This window comes from Anarrhichthys ocellatus, unplaced genomic scaffold, assembly GCF_004355925.1.
Source record: "Anarrhichthys ocellatus isolate YVR2014 unplaced genomic scaffold, GSC_Weel_1.0 scaffold108, whole genome shotgun sequence".
Classification (NCBI taxonomy): domain Eukaryota; kingdom Metazoa; phylum Chordata; class Actinopteri; order Perciformes; family Anarhichadidae; genus Anarrhichthys; species Anarrhichthys ocellatus.
In genome coordinates, this window is record NW_022280138.1 from 185692 (window position 1) to 208283 (window position 22592).

General features: G+C 40.5%; 1 protein-coding gene across 3 annotated transcripts in view; it reads right to left on the reverse strand.

The window, feature by feature from the left end:
* Positions 1–22592, reverse strand: part of LOC116399308 (ephrin type-B receptor 2-like) — a 45805-nt gene that overhangs the window by 16976 nt on the left and 6237 nt on the right. For all 3 annotated transcript variants that reach the window (XM_031876378.1, XM_031876377.1, XM_031876379.1), the window contains exons 2-3: positions 6573–6637; positions 2989–3673 (exon numbers count right to left, since the gene is read on the reverse strand). In XM_031876378.1, coding sequence (XP_031732238.1) covers positions 2989–3673; positions 6573–6637 — 750 coding nt within the window. The remainder of the gene's footprint in view (positions 1–2988; positions 3674–6572; positions 6638–22592) is intronic.

The window sequence follows — 22592 nt, forward strand, 5'->3', positions numbered from 1 at the left end:
TGCACTTATTGTATTCGTATTAGCTTGTTGCACTTATTGTATTCATACTAGTTTGTTGCACTTATTGTATTCATATTAGTTTGTTGCACTTGTTGTATTCATATTAGCTTGTTGCACTTATTGTATTCATATTAGCTTGTTGCACTTATTGTATCCGTATTAGTTTGTTTCTGCACTGTACTTCTGCTCTGGTTTATGCTCTTAGATGCTTGTTTAAAGGAGATGCACTTATGACTTCTGGTGACTAGTAGTTCTCTTGAATACCTATGTTGAATACACTTATTGTAAGTCGCTTTGGATAAAAGCGTCTGCTAAATGACTGTAATGTAATGGAAGTACAAAGTTGAATAAAATGGAAACACTCAAGTAAATAATTTGTACTTGAGTAAAGTACTTAAGCAAATATACTTAGTTACATTCCACCACTCATAATATTTACTCTTACCACTCATAGCTTATCAAAACCATACAATTTACTGCTTTTTATAAAGAGGTGGCTTAATATTGAGCAGGATTGAGTTCAGTCTATTGGTCCGGCCCTCCACAACAGTCCCTGTTTCTCATTTGGGAAAAATAATTGCCCATCCCTGTTGTAGATAGATCCCCCTAAATCCTCACTGCTCCTCAACCTTTTCACAGGTTGTTTTCACTTCATGAAAGTTAATTGTAACCTCCCTGGTCACCTAAAATGCCTTAGTCAGCGGTCGGTTGTACTTAGCTTCATGCATTCGCATCAATTGTGGTTGCGAAAAAAAAAAAGATTTGACGGAATACAAACTCAAGACTTCAAAACTATAGTCCACAAACCAATGGGTGATGTCATGTTGACTATGTCCTTATTCTTATATACAGCCTGTGCCTGATACGTCTAGACCTCATTAAAGTTTATCATAGCGCAGGCCTTCCATTCAGGAAAACAGTGCTCTTTTTATTCGTCTTTTCATATTCATTCATCTTTAATGCACCACTCACTGTCCTCATTTGCTCCCAGGGAACAGTTTAAATTCCTAAACAACAATGCATCTGGTTGTGCATGTTTTAGGTATATTGTCATCACACTTTGATCTGTAAATACACAACTGTATTCAACTTTTACTGTAACAATGAAGTAAAAGTGTGTATGAAGCTGTATACAAAAGCCTAATACAGATTACTGGTTACTGTATGAATGTCTCCTGATCCTGCTATGTTTGTACAGCATGAGGACACCTCCGTAGATAAAGATAAACCTATGACAGCAGTAGCCAATCAGGGATGAGAGAACACTCTCCTGAGTAAGAAAAGCCATCACTGAACTTAACACAACTTTGCAATATTCAAGGTGCGAAGTGGTAATAAATATAGATGAGGAAAAAATAAGGAGACAGAGATGGCTGCAAACTCATGGAGATACATTATGAAACAAACAAACAAACATACAGAAAAAACAACAACAACAGCTATTCTGGAAAAGGGAGAGGAACCATGTATCATCAGATACAATACAAACCATCAGTTCAGTCAATGATGTCCTCAGGCCTCAGCATCAGTTCACATACATAACAGTGGGCCTGACCATTAAATATAACACAAATTATTATTATTCTTTTTTTTTTTAAGTCTGCACTCTTATTTTGAAAAGCCACTTCACCAGACCAGAAAAAACATTGTTTTTCATATTACGCCAGTAAATTTCTTCGTGGATTATGTTGAATAAGAATTAAATTTAGTCTCTGAACCAATCAGAAAGGTTAGACTCTATCAACAACAACCAGGTCAGCCACCAATAAGCAGGAACTAAAGTCTACTATCCCGTCTATTAAACAACAACACTAAAAGGGGACAGAGGCAGCCAGGCAGAAGGCTCCAGCAGTGAACTGATCTTCTCAGCCTCTAGACACTTTGATGGAGAAGACATTTGACGGTGTACTTGGCTTAAATATGCACATATGCATCAACACAGCACAACACAAACTACATGTAGTGCAAAAATAGAAAGGTATAAATATAAGCAGTTTAAATAAGTGTTCAGTCAAGTAGTGCAGAATAACAGTTTGTGGGTCCCTAAGGATATTTATGTTCGTGTTCCACACGTTACCATTCATTAAGTCTGCTAAATGTCACGAGATTACCTCACCTACAAATTTGCATATATATATATACAGTATGTGTTGTCACTAACCTAACTATTTCCATATAGGCTATACAAAGCTAAATTGAAATGACTCTAACTGGCTTTATCAGAATCTTTATGAAGGCAGTTGTATAAGCTGTATTGACATTTTGCATCTTGTTTTGAATTGCTGCATTTATAAGTTGGTAGCATTGGCTTTAGGTGGAACTGCTATGTTAACTAGTTATAGTTAGTTATGAGTAAAATATTTGGTGGCATTTTTGTTTTGTTTATTTTTTGTCAGGCAAAGATGCAGCTGAAAGCACTCTCAACGACAGACTACGAACTACCAGCTACAGAGTTGCTGTCATTTTAGTCTTGCCTCAAAGATCTCACTACTATTGGATGGATTGCCTTGCCATGATATTTTATACAGACATTCATGGTCCCAAGACGATGACTCCTACTGACTTTGGTGATCCCGATTTGTCACCATCAACTTGGCTTGAGTGAAATATTTCACTGGATAAATGAAAACATTGACCTGCTGATGGCACTATGAGATTAAAGGTCAGGCAAAGCCGTTTGGAATCATGCGGAGTGGACCACAAATGTACATCCTTTTACTGCCATATCCAATATTTCCTGAGATGCATTTTATTGTGGACCACAGTGGTGGACCGACTGACCTGTCTATATTTTCATTCCTACAGCTATGCTGCTGGCGTGGCTAAAACGGCTGAACTGTGGTTATGACTACATTTTCAGCTGACTGAATAAAATGTTCTGCTCCTGACACAAGAAGGTAAGCACCATACCCAAGAAGGCACAAATCTGCTGCAACAAGAAATCAAGAAAACAAAACAGAGGTGTCATATAGTAGGCGGACTCCTTACCTCTGCAGACTGTACCATTCTCTACCGCCTCGTAGCCGGCTTTGCACATGCAGCGCCCAATGGGCACCATCCACTCCCCATCCCCGTTGCAGTACAGCTTGATAGGTACATCCACCTCCTCCCCATTGGGAACACACACCCCTCTGGCTGCCACCAGAGAGGTGCTCTCCGCTCCAGACAGAGTCTCAGGGAAGATTGCGCCATTCTGAATCACACGGGGACATTTCCTGTAGAAGACTCGAACGGCAATGAGTGACATGCAGGCGCCATAATCCTGGAAAGCGAGGTAGAAGCCATTGCACGAAACAGGTCCAAAACTCCGGACTTCACTGTTGATCTTCATGATGCGGCCACCGAGATCAACCTGAGAGAAGCTCTCATCAGCTGCTATAGTGTCCACTTTCACCCAGGGGTTTTCCATCCAGGGTGGGGATAATTTAGTGGCCATGTCCGAGTCAGACTCATAGTAATACAGGTTGAAGGTCTCCTTGCAGGAACCAGGGACATTGGGTATGGAACTGCAGTCGCGCACTGAGAACTTCATCTGGACATGGATGCGCTGAGCACCACGGCGGCGGATGTATTTGGTGCCTACCCAGTTGTTCTGGCTGCTATCGAAGACATTACACACCTGGTATGTTCGGATGGTGTTCATGTTTTCATCATACCCGCTAACTTCTTCCCACTAGAAGACAGACAAGAAACAAAATATTCAGCGACACACAACAAATGTATAAAAACTACAACTGCTTTGACAGTAACAGCTGTTCTAAAGCAGCAAAGCACCTTATGAATGTTGATGCATAAACATGAGCTGCTGATCAGAGGGACTTTACGGTGAATCACAGCAAAGAACACTCGTTCATTCCCAATTCTTCCACTGACGCAGTCCCAACAGTGCCGGAGTATCTATCGTGCAGCATAACACATCACACAAGTCTCTAGTATTTTTATGTTTTACAGCAATTAGACTGATCGCGACAATCAGTATATCATCTAAGAAAAGGAAGTTTGATGGGTAAACACAGTTTATTTATTTATTTACTTTTGTTTTCTTATGGCATTATGAATAAGACTGATAAAGAAGATACGGATTGATTATACGAGAGCTGTTACTGGCTTTATTTCCACACTTTGCTAATTCACACAATCCATACAGTATTTGCAGGTAGTTAATATGTGCTATGTGAGGTGACTGGAGAAGGCACACACAGCTGAGTTTGTGTTTGCCGGAACCTCCAATGCGTGCTGTGAGCATGCCAGCAGAGTCGTGTTCCCTGCAGCGGGTTTTAGACACAAATACGATATGTATATTATTATACTATAAATGTATATTATTGAAAAGTGCTGCCACTCTGTTCTGGAATGATTTAATGCTATTTGAGGTCATCTTGCATTTCTACAACTATTTCATTCTTAATTAACAACAGTCCGGCACTGCGTTCCGTAGACGGGGAATGTGAAGGCGAGACAGCGCTGATGAATATTGAACAGAATTTCATTTGTGATTCAAGTTGTCGTTTATCTTTTACAAGTGAAAGGTGCTCATGGAATATTTATGGCTCATTAGCACAAATAACACTGTTGGTTTGAATGCTTATGGTAAAGACGATCTATAAGTGTAAAGTAACTGTGTGATATGTAGTGAAATTAAATGTGTCAGTATATGTATAATGATGCCTCACATTTATCTTCTACAATCCGGCTTCAATTCACCACCTCACCATCTCCGTCGCTAATTTCCCCGTGTCTCTAAAATGTTCGTGGTGCGCACATTCTCCCGTCAAGTTTGTTTTTATAGATCACAACGTTTGCGTGGGGAGTGGCATACGCCTCTTTCAGACTCTTTCTGTGCGTACGCAACGGTTTTAAATGAGACCCCTGTAGTTTTTGTTGAGTTCTGACAAGGGGCTAAGCCTTACAAACACACACACAAACAGACACACTCACACACATGATGGCTGCTTCCATCGCTAGCGAGCTTACAGCTAAACAGTTGGCTGTTTGGTACAAATACACACAGACTGCACAAACATGAATGAATGCATGACTAAAACAGGGCTAAGATTTGCTTCACATTTTGTCTGAACACACCATAAGAGTTTTGTCAGCGCCATAACAACGTCACTCTTATTCCATCTTGCATCTCATATTCAATATTTGTGTGACCGACAAGAGGTTGCAATTTGGAAAAAAAGACAGTTTTAAAGGTCAAGTGTGTAGGATTTACACACTTTGGCATCTAGTGGTGAGGTTGCAGATTTCAACCAACTGAATAGCCCTCAACTCACAAGGCCCCCTTTCCAACTGTGTCGGAGAACTACGTTGGCTTTCAGGTTATGTAAAAGCGTAAAAAGCTCTCTCTAGAGCCAGTGTTTCTTGTTTTCCATAAAGGACTCATTCTAAGCTAACATAAACACAATGACTCCTAGGGTCAGGCGATTATTTACGAATGAAAACATAGATATGAAAACTTTATTTCATTTTTGCCATAGATACACAGTATTAGATACTCAGTATCAGAAGAAACATCGAGTACAGCAGGTGGATTAACAGCCCTAAACTGCCCATGGGAGTTTATCTGTGTATATGCCTGATAGAATGATGAGCTGTCCATGAGTATCTGTCTCTTGCTCAGTGTGAGCTGGGCAACACATTATCCCTCTCGGTCATACAAAGCTTTAAACTATAATGTTCTACGTACCCTTCAAGCATCAGTTTTGGAAGTGTCAGGGACGGAACGTCAGTTACCACTCGTTACATGCCTGGTGTCTTTTTAAAACAAAAATCTGTCTTTACAGGAAATCAGGTATAGGCAACACTACTTAATGGGGGTTAGGAAAATAATATGGTTGAATTTAACTTGACTGACAGACAGAGATGCTCCCAAGTCATCTTTTTGGAAGATCAAGTCAACTCTCAAGTCTTTTGTAATGAGTGTTCTATTATCTGCTGCATGCCATCTGATCTGCTCAGAACACAGCAGAGCAATACCTAAGGACCTAAAGCATGTATGTGGAGGTGAGCATGGTTGATACTTGTGTACTTTTACTGCTGGTACTTTATGAAGCCAGTAATACTTGTGTATTTTAACTGCTGATATTTTAACTACATGAAGATGATAATACTTGTGTACTTTTACTGCTTTACTTTAACTATGAAGCTGAGAATACTTCTCTACTGTTGTACTAGGATTTTGAATACAGAACTTTTACTACATGGTTGTACTGGTACTTTTACTTAGTTCAAGATCTGACTACTTCTTCCATCAGTGTAATTTACCTTGTAGTATTAATTTTTTTAAACTCTTTGGTCAACATGTGTAAACAGTGAGACAGTGGTCTCTCTAAACTGGATATCAGAGCATCAATACAAGTTGGTTCATCCAGAGTGAGATACTGATTCAATCATTCTCCCTTCACCGGAGGTATTTCAACCAAAAGAGGTCGGTGTAGGAGTTTCCAGGTGTCGATCAAAAGATGTTCATATTAAGTCATCACTGCTCCCGTCACATTGTAACACAACGTTTGTATATTGGCAGTAAGTTTTACAGTGTTCCTGGAGTCTTGGTTTGTTCCACTCACCCCCTGTGATGGGTGGATGGTCCAGCCCAGTTCTGCTGTTGCCGTCGTTGAATCCATTAGTACTTCTGCAGGGGACAAAAATTAAAAGATCAGGGTTAGAAACTTATATATAAGTTTATTACAGAATATAAATTTTTATAATTTCAATAATTGTAATTTTTCTGCGATATAGCCTTTAACTTGTTTCATTAATAGAAATATTGAATTTCCTTATAAACAAATCACACATTCATAAGAACTAGCCACCAGTGGTGGGCCATCAGGGCCAGCAAGGCCATCTCTGCTGGTCTAAACAGAATCAAAAAGTTACAGCTACTTCATTATTTTTCATAAATACACTACATGTAATCTAAATATTTTCCCATTATCTTATTTTCTCATTGCACAGCTCCTGTCTTCCTCAGTTGCTCTGCTTCCAGTGCAGCTTGTTTTAAGTAGAGCTTTTATCCAATCAGATTTCACCTCTGTGTCTCTAGGTAAGAACAGAGGCCCAGGCCTGCAGAGTCACAAGTGCATCCATGTGCAGTTTAAGTGAATGGGGACAATAGTGTTGATTGTCATATTGTTCAACCAATCAGATCTTTAGTTTGACATGTTGGGCATATTCTTTGACGTGCCAGAGCCTGCTAGCTGGCCTACAAGTACGTCAGCATTAATGTGCGTCTTGATTGGTCAGTGGGCTAGCATGACTGTTGTGAAACTAGCTAGCAGAACTTTGTAGTAGTAAGAGTTAAAGTTTAAAGATATGCAAGAAGTTTTTACGTCACATTACATTTTTAGCGTTTTGGCATGTTGGGTGGTGACAATCCCAATATCTGCTGCCTCTGTCGAGTGGACATTTTCAGCCCTCAAGCGCATTAAAACGTATTCAAGAAATACAACTGGGGAGGCTCGACTGTCTTCACTGGCATCCATGAATCCAGAAGAACTTCTTACTGGAAGTGAACCGCACGGATGTAACGTTACTGTACAACCGTGGCATTTAACTCTTTGTAATCAAAGAAAGGAGGATGGACTTTGTCTTTAAGTGAACTGCAGGTTTGTTTAGAGAACTGCTTTTGTGTTTTTACATCTGCAGTAGCGTTACTAATGTTCATTTTTCTAACGTGTCATTTTTATGATATGGTTAATATTGTTCCCTCTGATACGAATACTATTTGAATGGCCTGTTGAATCATGGTATTTGGGTTTTATGTTATTCTACCTGCTTTGTTGTCATATGAATATATGCGACTGGTTCTTGTGAGTTTGTTCTTGTCATTGTGTTAATTACATTGATTCTGACTATATGCATTGTCCGGTAATGACGAAGCATCCCGACATACTGGCGTGATGAGGTTATTAGCAGGTGGTTCAACTGTAATAGGACAGCACTGAAGGCTCAGGTATAAACTACATGGTCTGCCACTGCTAGCCACTTACAGCAGTTAAACCCAGTCTGGTTATCTTAATGGGAAATTAAGAGCACATGTTCCACAAACCCATTGTTGATTTCTGCCAGTAGAGAATGCTTCTTAACATGATTTTAAGATGAAGATATACTACAATAAAATCACATTTTGCACACAGTGCTAATTTTAGCTAAAGATCACAACATCCTGACAGCTCCTCTGTCTGCCTTGAAACATCTGCTCTCTCTGTCACTACATTCATAAGCCTCTGAGCGAGGTCCTAATCCCTGTGCCACCCCCCCGCCCCCTCCCTCTACGGAGTAGAAACCATGTCAGGTGAAAGCGTGCTGCTATCCAACACATCTTCAATTATTCACTGCATCCTGAGAGTCTGCTGCTGAGTAAAGCCTCTTCCTTCTGTTGTGTTTGGTGGAAGTAAGCGATGATCACAGAATGTTCGTAGCTGCAAATCACAGCTCACAGATCATCACTGCCTCTATGTTCCCAAATTACAACAAACTGTTCAATCATTGAATTCTATAGCATCTTTCATACAGGTAAAAGCAGTTTAAAGTGACAGATAAGTGACAGAAATAAGTGCGGACCTCGAACAACAGAACGGACAAAAGCAATTCAGCAACGTAACAATTTGAGACCAAGTCAATAATATGATAAAAAATGTAAGAAAAAAATGAAAACACTTTGAAATGGCAGTGGTTTTGTTCTAAGGCTTTTATTGTCTGCCTTGTCACTCCTTTTACACACAACTGCAAAAACTCACACACACAAGTTGCCCACTTCAATGCGTATAGACTCATGCATAGGCATTAAAGGAGCTATTAGCCTACAAACAGAGCAGAAGGAATTCACTGAACGCCCTCAGACACGCTGCTTTCAGTTTCATGTGTCTTCAGAGGACCAAAACATTCACACTAACAGTGGATTATTGGTGGACTAAAGGTGTGTCGAAACCAAATGCCAGTTGCCATTATTCGAATTATTGTGAGTGATAATTAATTGGCAACTATTTTATAATTAATTAATCCTTTAAATGGCCAAGAATTCTTTGATTCCAGCTTCTTCAGTTCACAAGTTAATCCATAGAAAAAATAATGGTTAGATGCAGCCTTACACATAAGATTAAACATTTGCATACTGAACAAAACTCATGTGATTTAGTATTCCAGAACATTGAATGACTCACAAGAGACATCTGAAACATCCTTTCTGGCAGCATTCAGAATACTTGTAACTTTGTAAAAACAGAGACTTCACGCTGCCAGGTGTGCAGAGGTGAGAAAGTAACTCTCTCCTCACTCTTCACATAACTACTTCTGTCACTTACTGTGTGTATCCCCATTTGTTGAGAATACAAAGATGCAGCTAGGAGGAGGCTCTGACAGCACACCCAGTTACATAGGCTGTCTGATAAGATAATGGTGCCATTACAGTGGAGCAGTGTTCCTCATGTGGCGTTAACTGGTCTGTATGTGCATGCTAACCTTAAATGTATCTGCTACAGATGTTTGCAGTGAGAAAGGTGGAAACAGGGCTTCCTTTAGCATTCACAGTGGGGCAGTGGCTGTTATCTTTGTGAAACTTCCGATTATAAGATAATAAAAACAACATGACACCTTTTAAGTACTGTTGGTGATTCTGTGTGGGTGGTCAGCATATAGGCTAGACTGTCCCACAAAATGGGGCTGGCATTGATTGGAGCAGGGAAATGGGGACAGAATGGGCTGGCGAGGGCGGGGGTGCATTAGTAGATGTTGCCCTCCTTTCGTGACTAGACATTCGTCATTCAGCTCCTGAGTCTCTACAGTTAGATCACAACTGACTGGATGATGCTGCTGGAAATTAAAATGACACGAAGGAACGACTGACTTGCCACACAAATGACATCGTGTTCAAGAAGCACTGATGCTTCATGATTGGGATTTAGGGCTAGAATTCATATTTCAGTAAAACTTGGGTGTGATGCTTTACCACATCGTAGACAGCAGAGCTCACTCTCTCTTTTTCTGTCCAATAATGGCTCCTCCCCTTCCCACTGGCTCCATCTGTCCTTGCATTCCTGCAGTATATATATATAGAGAGCTCTTGTTCTGCCTTTCTCTGCATGATTCAATGGAAAGTAGGGCAAAGAGGAGGAGAGAGTGGGCCAAGTCCAGCACACATAATCCTTGTAGGCTGCGCCACGCTCTGTACGCCACGCTGGATTAAACCCACAGGGATACATCAGCCAAATTCACTTTCTTTTATTTCCAAGCGCTGCCTGCCATGCTGCTGTCAGCATCAGCTTTCATACTCAAAAACGGTTTTCTGAGTTATTCTGATTGTTTTCTTAATTAGGTATCACACATTATTGATCTTGATCCTGAATGTAACCTGACTTGTAATGTAAAGGTTAAGATGTTAATTTTAGATATGATTCAAGTAGAGATCATTTTTGCATTCGCCCTCACTGGTCAGTGCAACATCATCTCTTATGCTGCCTTCACACCAAACGCGTCGCGAATTCATCGCGCCACATATTTGCGTCCATCGCGCCGCCGGTCAAAACGCCGGGGACCAAGTGTTCATTCGCGTGAATCACACTGGACGCGCCGGAGAGGGGGCGGGGCTTATCGCCCTGAAAGCTGTTCAACTGTCCACCATTAACCATGAAAAAAACCCCCTCTATTTCTGCTTAGTACGTGTTGTGGAAGTCACAGATATCCCGGGAAACTAAACGTCGTCATGTCTGGGTCATAATATTGTCCAGAGGAGCTCCATGGATTTTATCAAGGTGTATTCACTGTGCAAGCCAAACTGCCGCAAGCCACATTGCCGCAAGCCACATTGTGCAAGCCACACGTCGATGTCGCTGTTTACTACAGCTGTATGAACACAAAATAAACTGATTTGGCTGCGATTTAACGGCAATAAACCGACAAAAAGGGACTCCGAAATAACTACGTAATGATGCCGATTTGTAGGCTACTTGTCTTCTCAATGGAGCAGGGATGGATCGGTGCTAGGCTATGCTAACATTGTAGCAGCTCCACCAACAGTCAGAATAACGTCATCTAGACGTAAATACGGCAGCGTCTATTCATTGTTTGTACCATATGGTTTACACACACACATTTATACACATAGTTTGGTCCGGTCTCTATTGATATGAGGTATCGTAGAGCTCTGGGTGAACACAGACGGCTACAGTATTTATTTCCTGATTCAACAACGGCAGGACGTCGCTGATGACAGGGGGAGCAACTCAACGCTGATAGGCTATCGCACTGGGGCGTAACGCGAATATTTCGCAGAAGTTGAAAAATTTCAACTCGCGCGTTGGGCGATTTGGCATTTGACGCGAATTTGCGTCCATCGCGCCGTGCCATCGCAAATTCGCGCCACGCCAGTCTCATCACGTCTGTGCATAGACTTTGTATGTAATCTACTCACGCGAATAATTCGCGACGCATTTGGTGTGAACGCAGCATTACACAAATTACCATCCAGTATCGGGTTCTTGATATTAGCTAATCTGGTGGAGTCGTAGATGGACCCTTTTCAAAATCTACTTTACACATGTTTTTTTCAGTTCACAGTACATTGGGATCATTATCCTGGAATTCCAGCCTATTCATTCAGCCTGAGAGATTATTTAACTTATTCACAGTGTTTATCTATCTGTACCTGTATCTTAGTTGCTGGTGTTGGGACTTCACCATGTGGTTGAAACAAAGACATGGGGCCTACATGTCATTTCAAATGCCTGGACTGGTTTAAAACATGCCATCCCCCAACAGGCGTTAAATCCGCACCTATGTGTGAGATTTGGTTCAAAATCAGTTTACTGGTGTCTCACTGGACGAGGGCAAAGGAACCCCAGGGCGTCCCTGTGACACAGCCTGACGTCTCTGGGACTATAAACATCAGCGCATACCTTTTCTCTGCGCCGTCCATGCGACTCAGGTTGCTGAAAAGAGGTGTATAACAACGTTGGTGCCTTAAGCACGACGCCCCCGAATTCGGGGGCTATCGGGCTCAGCCCCCCTGAAAAAATTGTTCGGAAAATGGACTTATTGTTCGCCAATATTGTGGATTTGTACATTTTTTTTACCGGATTAAACAGCAACGTATGGGCAACTATCATATAAGTCACTTCTTACACACTCCAAACACAACTATAGACTACTAATATAAGCATCTAGAAAATGTGGCATAAAAGGACGAATTTCTGGCCAAAAATCGCCGTTATATGAACTGGAAATCAATATTGCACCACAAAGCTAGCGCCTAGCCGGCTAATCCGCACATCGTTTAGCATTAGCATTCGACACAGAACGTATAAATCCCTTCGGTTTTTCTCTCCATGAAACCAGTAGAAAGCTGTGAGTGGACAACGGTACCATGGCACTGCCCTTCACCGGAAAAAATCGTTGGTTTTTGGTCACGTTTTATGAAAAATTATGACAATAACATCGAAAATGATCTGGTTCAGAGCTACCATCATTGTTGGCAACTGCATCCTGTTTGCTGCCGAGCTGTTTCCTGAAGAAGGGGGGTCAATCCACCATGGGCGAGCGGTCAGACTTTCGGCCAATGGAATTTTACGCTCGGGGATACGTGGCACTTCTTGCAACTTTCCTCGCTGAAACTTCTGTCAATCAACACTCGCTTCGACGCCCGCCTTCCTGAGACTCTGACACGTCGAAGGCAGGCTCATTGACTGAAATCGACTGATGATAGGCTGAGCTAGAGCCCCATACACACACATCAACTGAGAAAATCCTATGGATGAGAGCCAGAGACAGGCTCTGACAGCACCCTGGCTCTCAAAATTATTCTAAACAGCTGTATTTGGATGTATTGAATAATATGAGTGATAAAAAAGTGAAATATATGGTTATATAGTATATAAAAGTACAATGTAAGAGCTGCAACAGCTGGTTCCAGAATGACGACCTCGCGTGACCTCTCTGTACTAAAGCCTCTTATTCTTCACTTTATCCCAGCCAAACGTTATTCTACGACTACTGATCGTACATACATAGGTTATGCTATGATTTGGGAGAGTTTTGAGGCAGCCAGCTGCATTATTTCAAAAACACAATATCAATAAAAGTGGTTTTTTTTCAGGCGAACCTGAATATTTTCAATTTGAGCTGTGTAATATCTTCATGTACTATATTAACTAGCAACATATACACAATATTTACCCATCTGAACAATCTCAAAGTGTTATCTGATTATAGCATCAAAAATTATTAAAATAGACCTTGTAGTTACAGAACTCTGGTCACTTTAGTATGGGTATGCCATTTTCGAGCAGAGGCTGTAATGGTGTTGTTCCGCCACCGCGAGTAAAGTCAGTAAACTGTACTTTATTAGTTAAAGGTCCCATAACTCAACTGCCGAGTCTGAGTTCACCAGTTGGGTTTCTGTGTGATAAAGTTAAAGTTACTGTACTTTACTGCTGCAGTGAGGATTTGTCTTGTTTAGAGTGCTTTCTTTTTCTTATTAAACTAACCCACTCACGCACATTTATGTCATTTTTCATATTATTTCATACACACTTGCCGTGTACTCTGGTCACTTTAGTATGGATATGCCATTTTCGAGCAGAGGCCTAAAAATAGGGCTAGTGTTTATATATGTTAATAATCCTATTGATATTAATACTTTTATTGATATCAATGATTTAGTTTTCATTCTTGCTAAAAACTAAACACGCTCCTGCCAGATCCCAACACTGGTTACCTTGTGCTACCTCTCTAAAAGCTTTGGAAAGCAATACAGCACTTTTACTGCGGCAATGAAGGTGGTGAACAATATCATTGGCATATTGGCTCTATGCATTGACCTGTCCAAAGCTTTTGATATTGTTAACCATTTTATTGTGAAACAGAGGTTGAATGATATATATCAGGTGGTTTATGAATTACATATCAGAAAGGTCACAATATGTCCCAGCTTATGGGCTCATCTCTAACTGGCTTAACATTTGTAATGGTGTACCCCAGGGTTCTGTCACAGGTCCGCTGTTTTTTATCAATAATAATGGTTTAGGTCAAAGTGTGGATGGTGCCAGCCATTATTTTTATGCTGATGATACAGTGATATATTGCGCTGGTTCATCCATTATGGAGAATGTGGCCAAATTGCAAGTTGTTTTGAATCTTATTCAGATTCAGCTTTCACATCTAAAGCTGGCTTTAAATGCAGCTAAAACTACAGCAATACAGTTATGCTAGGAAGCTATGCTAGGAATAAGCCTGTGAACACTGAGGATATCATTACTGCTCAGGGAAAGAAGTTAGAAGTTGTCTCATTGATGACTGCCTTTCTTTTAAACCTTAGGTTGTTAATCTAAAACAGCTGAGACTGAAGTTGGCCGTCTCTGACCAGGGCTCGCTCCTTGATACCTGTTCATTTATAAAGTCATTCTGGGCAAACTCCCATCATACATTTACACTTTGATTGCACAGAAATCTGACGATAGTTATAGTCAGTTTTTTGTTCCAAATGCACAGACTGAACTGAGAGAGAAAACTTTTATGTGCTCTGCTCCCCTCATGTGGAAAAGCCTCTGAACACACTTGAAACTGAGAGAATTGGTCTCTCTGCCTGATTTTCAAGCTGTTAAGTAAAATGGTGAATAAAATAATTGGTAATATTCCAACATGTAATGCATTTCTTAAATCTAACTATTGTTGTTGTTAATTTAAATTTGTAAGTGTATTTTAGTGCTTTAAACTGTCTGGGTACATGCAGAAGGGCTGTATTTAAGACCACTAAATCCGAGCCCATGAAACGTCCACGTCTAATCAAGTCTAATACAAGACCAAGTAAAGCTTAATAAAGACACAAACAAACAATACCCAGTCAATATTCTTCATCCGGTGGTGTTCATAGTGACAATAAATTGTTATATAAAACAAACAATTTTGAACTGCCTAAATGAAGATGTAAAAGAAATATACTAGAAATGAATTGTTCTTACACAATGTTACAGGCTACTATGAACGTGCCCCAGGTCTGATCTGAGTTTTTATCAAGTTTACTTTTGGTGATTTTAATATTCATGTCGACGTTGATTAAGGAAGTGATTCAGTTGGCATTTAATTCAATACCATGCCTCAATATAACAGAGGACTCCTGTGCTAACTTTAGTCCGTCCCAGGTTGATGATCTTGTCGATAGTGCTACAGGCTCCTCTAAAAAAGAAGAAAGTAAAACAAAGGAGGTTTACTCCATGGTATAACCCTCAAACCCGCAAATTTAAGCAAACATTGCGAAGACTTGAAAGGATATGGCCCCTCGCAGGTTTCCATGGATCGTGGTAATAACTGGAGCGAGGTTGTGCCTGCTGCCGTGGCCCTGCTGACACCCGCTGCTACTATTATTATTATTATTATCACAAGTCTACTACTATTAGAACTACTACTGCTTATAGTATCATTATTAATCTATTATATCCACTGCTGCTGTTATTATTAGTAGTTATCATTTCTGCTTATAACTGCTACTATTGCTATTACGATTCTAATTAAATGTCTCATTTATAATGTAATTCTTTATGTTGTTCAGTCTGTACACATGACATTTATTGCACTATTGCCCATCCTGTTAGAGCGATCTATCCTCCGTTGCTCTACCGGAGGTTTCTTTCCTTTTCTGATGCAAGGGCCCAAGGACAGAGGATTTTGTATGTTGTACAAATTGTAAAGTTATCTGAGGCAAATTTGTGTCTTGTAATATTTGGCTATATATTATATTGTTATATTATATTGAATTGAAAGTATGATATATTTCTTCACATTTGTGCAAGTCTAAACTATGGATGCTCAGATGTTTACATAGTAAAGACTGTTGAAAATAAGAACTACCTGCACGTGCAAATAACAGTGCAGAACAGTGCTGTGATATCAAAGATATTCAATTTTTTCTTTGGGTAACTGACAGCTCAGTGACAGAAGATGTAAGTCAAAGGTTATAGTTATAGAGACATCTCAAAAATGGATATGAGACTAAAATCTGCCCCAAAGCCTAGTTACAATGAACATTCATCTTTTCTCTCCTATTATGTTTAGTGCACTTCTATAGAGTGCTGCAGGGAGGACGCATTTTTATAGTCCAACAGGAAGTTAGCATCGGTTCCCTCGAGATAAAGCCAAAGGGATTTTTCCATTAGTTTTTGGCTTATTACTGTCACAGCTCTGCCACCATTATCCTGTTTTTTCCATCTCTCACTCACCTAATCAGTTTATTCAGTGCACCTGCCAGTCACACCCACCTCATCAGCTCATCACTCTCACCTGCTCACTCTGTTGCTTCCACTATTTAGACCCCAGTCACACAAACTCACTGCCAGATCGTTCTCCGCTTCCATGCAAGACTTTCTCACGTACCCCCTGGGACTGATTCCCTGTTATCGACCCTGCTTGTTTTGGACTACCCCGCCTTGCCTCTGCCCCGGTAACTCACTCAGTCTTCTGTCCCCGACCACGAGATCCTGCCGCTGTTTCCCTGTGCTTATTCTGCCTGTTGTGTGTCCAGAGGAAAATAAAGCTTCAGTTGCATGATAATCATGCATACAAGCTATTCAAATTGAAGCTTTTATTTTAAACATAAATGTGGAAATGAAAATGAGTGATGGCCTATTAGTGCCACTGCCATGCATAAAGATACCTGTTATCTTTCATACAATACTGAACTATTAAAATAATGGACATTCATGTTTAGAGAAAAAATATATATATTTTTTTTAATTGTCTAATCAACCAAAGATTTTGCGGACCCCCTGCACTACCTCCGCGGACCCCCTGTTGAAGACCTCTGTCCTAAACTACATGGTGCATGACTATACATTGAGGCTGTAAGGCTGACTAGTCAATGTGACGGCGTCTCATTTAGCCACTTGTTAGCAACCACCTTTTCTAAGACAAGTCTAAGGTAAACACTGCCACCGCTGCGAGGGCTAGACAAGAAGCACGCAAAATATCACAGACAAGTTAATTAAATGCGTAAGTGTTGGGAAATGTATAGGCTCATTTTAATGCCTCATCACCCCAATCAATCAGATTATATGTCTTTAAATGTGCCTGCTGGCAGTAGGCTTAATGAATGCATCATCCAATGAGATCTTATAGCGAAAATAATTATCTCAACTCTTTCAGAATAAGTAATTAAAGACAGTCAATGCTCGGCTGGGCGTGTGGTGTTCAATGTATGGCTCCAGAAGGTCTTATAAATAAATGATTCCTTGACGGCAGAATGGATAGCGCTCGTATAGGAAGTCATCATGATGTGATAACGGATCTTGGCGATGTGGAAGAACTCTCTCCCTATCAAACGCTAATCTAACTAATATCCTCCTTCATCAGTGGGATCTCTGAGGAAGGGAGCTGTACATTAATGCAATAGAGGCTTCTTAGTTTGCTCAGCTGGTTTTAATGGATCACCGTGTGTCTCACTTTACATGCATTTCCGGAACTCCCGTATAAACCCCAGTATATGCGCAAGCACATTAGACTACTGTATATGACAGGAACTGCCATTTTTTGACACTTGAAACTTGCTTCGTGGAACCGAATAGCCTGATCTATGTCATCTTATCCTGAAAATTATCCGGCTAACTCAGTTAGCCACGTACGAGGAACGGGGCCCTGGACTACATTGAAAAAAATATAAACTAAAAAAATTACTAATTTTCCGTGATCATTTCTCCAGATGGTGAGCTCCGAGGAGAACCTTAGTGGGCACGGTGTACTTTCCTCTCACTGAACAGATACTGTAGCATATGTACTTCAAGTTGCCTGCTGGCCTCGATGCCATCAGCAGCACACAGTGGGATTCACCACGCGACATGATTAAAAAAGTAAACAGAAAATAGAGAAAAAAGAGAGGACGCAAGAGATAAAAAATCAAAGCAGTCCATGGGTGCTTGGCTCTGCCCTACCACTCTCCAGTGGAGCTGAAAGATGAATTCATGAATACATAACACAACGCTATTTTGAAATTGCAAAGCTAGCTCTTTAGGGGAATAACTCAGAACAAAGTGTGGAACCAAAGTCAGTGTGCTCCTAATAATAATAATAATAATATATAAATTTTCTATAGCGCTTTTCAAGATACCCAAAGACGCTTTACAAGGCAGAGACAAACGGAACAAACAAACAAACACTAAAAAATAAAAAGAATGACTGGAGAAGCTGTGCTGAATGGGTCATGTAGTGGAGGGTAGCTTGCAGGGGTTAGCAGGTGAAGGCGAGTTTGAAGAGGTGGATTTTGAGGGCTTGTTTGAATGATGATAGGGAGGGAGCCTCACGGATGTGGATGGGGAGGGCGTTCTAGAGGGGAGGTGCAGCAGCTGAGAAGGCCCTGTCACCCCAGGTCCGGCGCTTGGTCCTGATGGTCTTCAGAGTGTTTGCACCGGCGGACCTGAGGCAACGGGTTGGGGCGTGGAGGGGGAGGAGGTCTGAAGGGTAGGGAGGGGCCAGGTTGTTTAGGGCTTTGTAGGTGGTGAGTAGTATTTTGAAGTCTATTCTGTATTTGATCGGGAGCCAGTGGAGGTTGCGAAGGACCGGGGTGATGTGTTCATAGAGGCGGGTGGAAGTGAGCAGTCGAGCGGCAGAGTTCTGAACATATTGGAGTTTATTGAGGATTTTGTTGGGAGAACCATAGAGGATACTGTTGCAGTAGTCGAGTCTGGAGGTTATGAGGGCATGGATGAGAATTTCGGTGGCGGCAGAGGACAGGGAGGGTCGGAGGCGTGCAATGTTCCTGAGGTGAAAGAAGGCAGTCTTGGTGATGTGGTTGGCGTGGGGTAGAAAAGAGAGGGTGGGGTCGAGGATGATACCAAGGTTGCGGACCTGGGTGGAGGGGGTGACGATGGAGCCATCAATGTTGAGGGAGAAGGGCTGGGCTGAACGGGTGAGGGAGTTGGGGCCGATGAGTATTTCAGATTTGTTGCAGTTGAGTTTGAGAAAGTTCTGTTGCATCCATGATTTTATATCAGTGAGACAGGTTGTGAGAGTGGAGTGGGTGACGGAGATGATGGTCTTGGTGGAGAAGTAGAGTTGGGTGTCGTCAGCGTAGCAGTGGAAGTTGAGACCATGACGACGGATGATTTGTCCAAGGGGAAGGATGTAAATGATGAAGAGGAGGGGACCAAGCACGGAACCTTGGGGGACACCATGGGTGACTGGGGAGGTGGAGGATTTACAGTTGTTTATTGCAATGAATTGATGTCGGTCTGAGATTTGTGTGATTTATTACAAAACTGTTACTGACTGTAGATCAGTAATATTCATGTATTATTTAATATTTAAATGAATGTTCACACTGGGCCTCTGCTGCGTTAAGGGAGAGGGGGTTGTTGAGATTTTATTCAAAAGTTATATCAACATGTTCACATGACCTTTAAGTTATCAATGGCAGAGCTATAGTCAGGTGTTGAGATATTTCTGCCCTTTAGTTTGTGTGATTTGTTACTGTAACTGACTGGAGATCAGTAAGATTTATATTTTTATTTTAAAGGTTAACATTCACTCCTGGCTGTTCTGCTGTGCTTTGTAGCTATTTGTTCAGATTTTATTTAAGCTAAGTCATGATGATTATATTATATTCTACTGTGATTGAAGGTTTTTACAGTTCAGTAGGTAAATAACAATATGTTATTCATAACAATGAATCAGAATACGAGGCCTGGCTTAGAAAGACCAGTTTATGTTGAGTGTATCCAATGTTGTGTTGGTTCTGCTATAGAATAGGTTTATTGCTAATACAAAATATAATTTTTTTTTTATTCCATACTTGCAATATTATTCTAAAAAAAGTACATTATTTTCTCATATTGTTCATCCCTACTCTCCAGTAACGAACACCTTTCTGACAAAGAATAAACCTTCATCTGTGCAAAATCAGTTTCTGTCTGTCCATCTTCTTGGGTAGAGTTTGGATGAATTATTAATGTATACAAAATAATAATACTTCAGCAACAGCTTACAACTTAGTACAACCGACATCCTCAAAAATGGCCGCTGTAATCATTATTACTCTTCTCTGAAAATATGCAGCAATGAGCTTAACAACACATTTTTTTCGGACTATTGGTCTTTTAGAATAATAGGCCTTTGGAACAATGGGCGGTCCTATTCTCAACAACTAATAGCCAAATGAACATATGGCTTCTGATCGCCCATCAGCTGGGATATGATGACGATAGAAATGTAGCTGATATGAACTTGCTAACGTATACGTTATGCTAGCCACAACAGCTAATGTTGTGGGTCCGATTCAACTATTAGTGTAGTTAATGCTAGCCCTTCAGACGTTCTCCATCGGGATAGGTTGTTGTTGTTTGGACTGGACATGGGCACTGTTTAGAAGGATTGCAGGGTTTCTGTATTCCCGCACCACATTTTCACATTGCAATGTTGAGAAATTACTCTTTTAGTTTACATTATTATATTATTATTCTCCTTTACATTAAAGCATTCCAAACTCCATCTGCTAATGGAAACTCTGATACAGTTAATGCACAGCAAAAAAGCATCTGTGTGGACATTCAGTTGGGATTGTTTTGTCAAAATTAATTTGAAATTTGAAGCTTAAACTTTTGAGTCAACATGGACGAGAAGTCTGGAGAGCACTATGGATGGAATCATAATAGCTACTGAGCTTACATGTCAAAAGATCCATCTCCATGACAACTGAGCAAACATCCACTGATAACATCGGTGGAAAAAGCTTGTGAGTGGACCTTGAGTTGGGATCGTTTTATGAAATGGAGCGAGTACTTCAGGTATTACTTTCTGAAGACATCAGCACTCCATGATGAACATGAGTCCTGTTAATACATTGTGAGAGAGATGAATTCTATGTGTGAATGTCTTAAAACCCACAGGAGTTCTTTCTCATCTCTTTCTTCTACTGTAAAAGAATCATTTGTGATGTTGATGGATCATGTTCTGAGTGTGTAGGGCTTTGAGTGTGCACACGTCACTTTGCAAGAATGACAAAATGTGTTTTTCAAACTCCTGTAACTTTAAATGACATGTAATTGGAAAAGCTTCTAAATATAGTAACAATATTCTGATGCTACATTTTTTTTTGCTGTCTAATACTGTCGAGCTCTGATAACTCCACTTTCTCTTGTCAAGGCATTGGACTGCTGGATAGCACCGTCAGTGCAGAGACTGATTGAGCAGATGTCACATGGACTAAGTCTACTGATCTCCTGGGGAAAGAGAACCCGCTTCAATGGATTTATGCTTCACAAAAAGTTATGCGTCAGTGAGTTCACAGTCTGTGTCTTGTTGGGGAAATGCTCTGAAGTACTTCAGCCTCCTTCCTTCGGGGAAATATAACCAGAAGTGTGACTAAAGTTGGGTGTCCCCTGGTGGCTGAAGTCCTTTTGATTTAGATTAAGTCATTATATTCTTAATGTCACTTTTATATCCCACTGATGGCCCAGTGTTTCATGTTGTTGTTATAATAATAATAATAGTAATAATTATTATTATAAAAATCAATTTAATTTGTATAGCACCTTTCATACAAGAAAAGCATTACAATAAAGCGAGATAGACATAGAATGAACATTTAAAAAACTTCAGCGGAGGTCATTTGAGGCTTATTAAATGTAAACTTTTTTGTAAATGTAAAGTGATTATTCGTACCTAGGAGTCTGACCCTCTTAATTTCCTGCCTGACACAAATTCACTACAGATCTCAACTACACCGACAAAGGCATTTTACATCCATCCCAGAACGTCTTCCTAAGGGTCTAACCCAGGGTTCGGCAACCCGCGGCTCCAGAGCCGCATGCGGAAGGACACGTCATGACTGCTAAGAACCAATCAAGTAGCGAACACGTGTGTCTACGTCATCGTTTCTAAACTTATGCATTTACGAAGAGGTAACTCCGGAGTTTTCAAACTTATCTGTCCTCGGGAGCGTTTTCAAACTCCTCCGTTTTCGGTGCTCGGAAACTCCGGCGTAGTGTGGATGCTCAGTGTAAACGTAGTGGAACATATGCGTTTCCAAATAGAAATGGAGTAGTGTGGACATGGCCTCAGGCTTTGACAAAAAATAACATGGAAATAAATAACGCTTAGTTTTTATTAATTTTTTGCACAGTGGACAATCTTTCAGGGGGAACACCTCCTATCTTGGAGTTTGAGGTGATGCTGTCACTGAAAATAAAAAATGTTTTAATATTTTGTCAACTAAAATGTGCATCACATCCTATTACGTCGCTGTCAGGCGCCTTTCCCTGCAGGTGGCTAATCATGATTTGCAGACCCCACAGGTAAAATGGCAATAAAATGTCAAGCATTGTCTTTATTCTTGTTCTATAATTTCATAAATACAACAAACTATAGTTTTTATATATATAATATAACTATATACAAAACTTTATAGGCTGTGATATCAAATAGCTTTTGTGGCTCCAGACACATTTTATTTGATGGAAAATAGGGCGAAACGGCTCTTTGGATAGTAAAGGTTGCCGACCCCTGGTCTAGATGAACTTTACAGCAATAAAATAATAAAAATGAATATAATAAAGTGCTTAACAGTAAAATAATATTCTGTTCACCATATGAGTGTAATGTGAATCTTTGCTTGC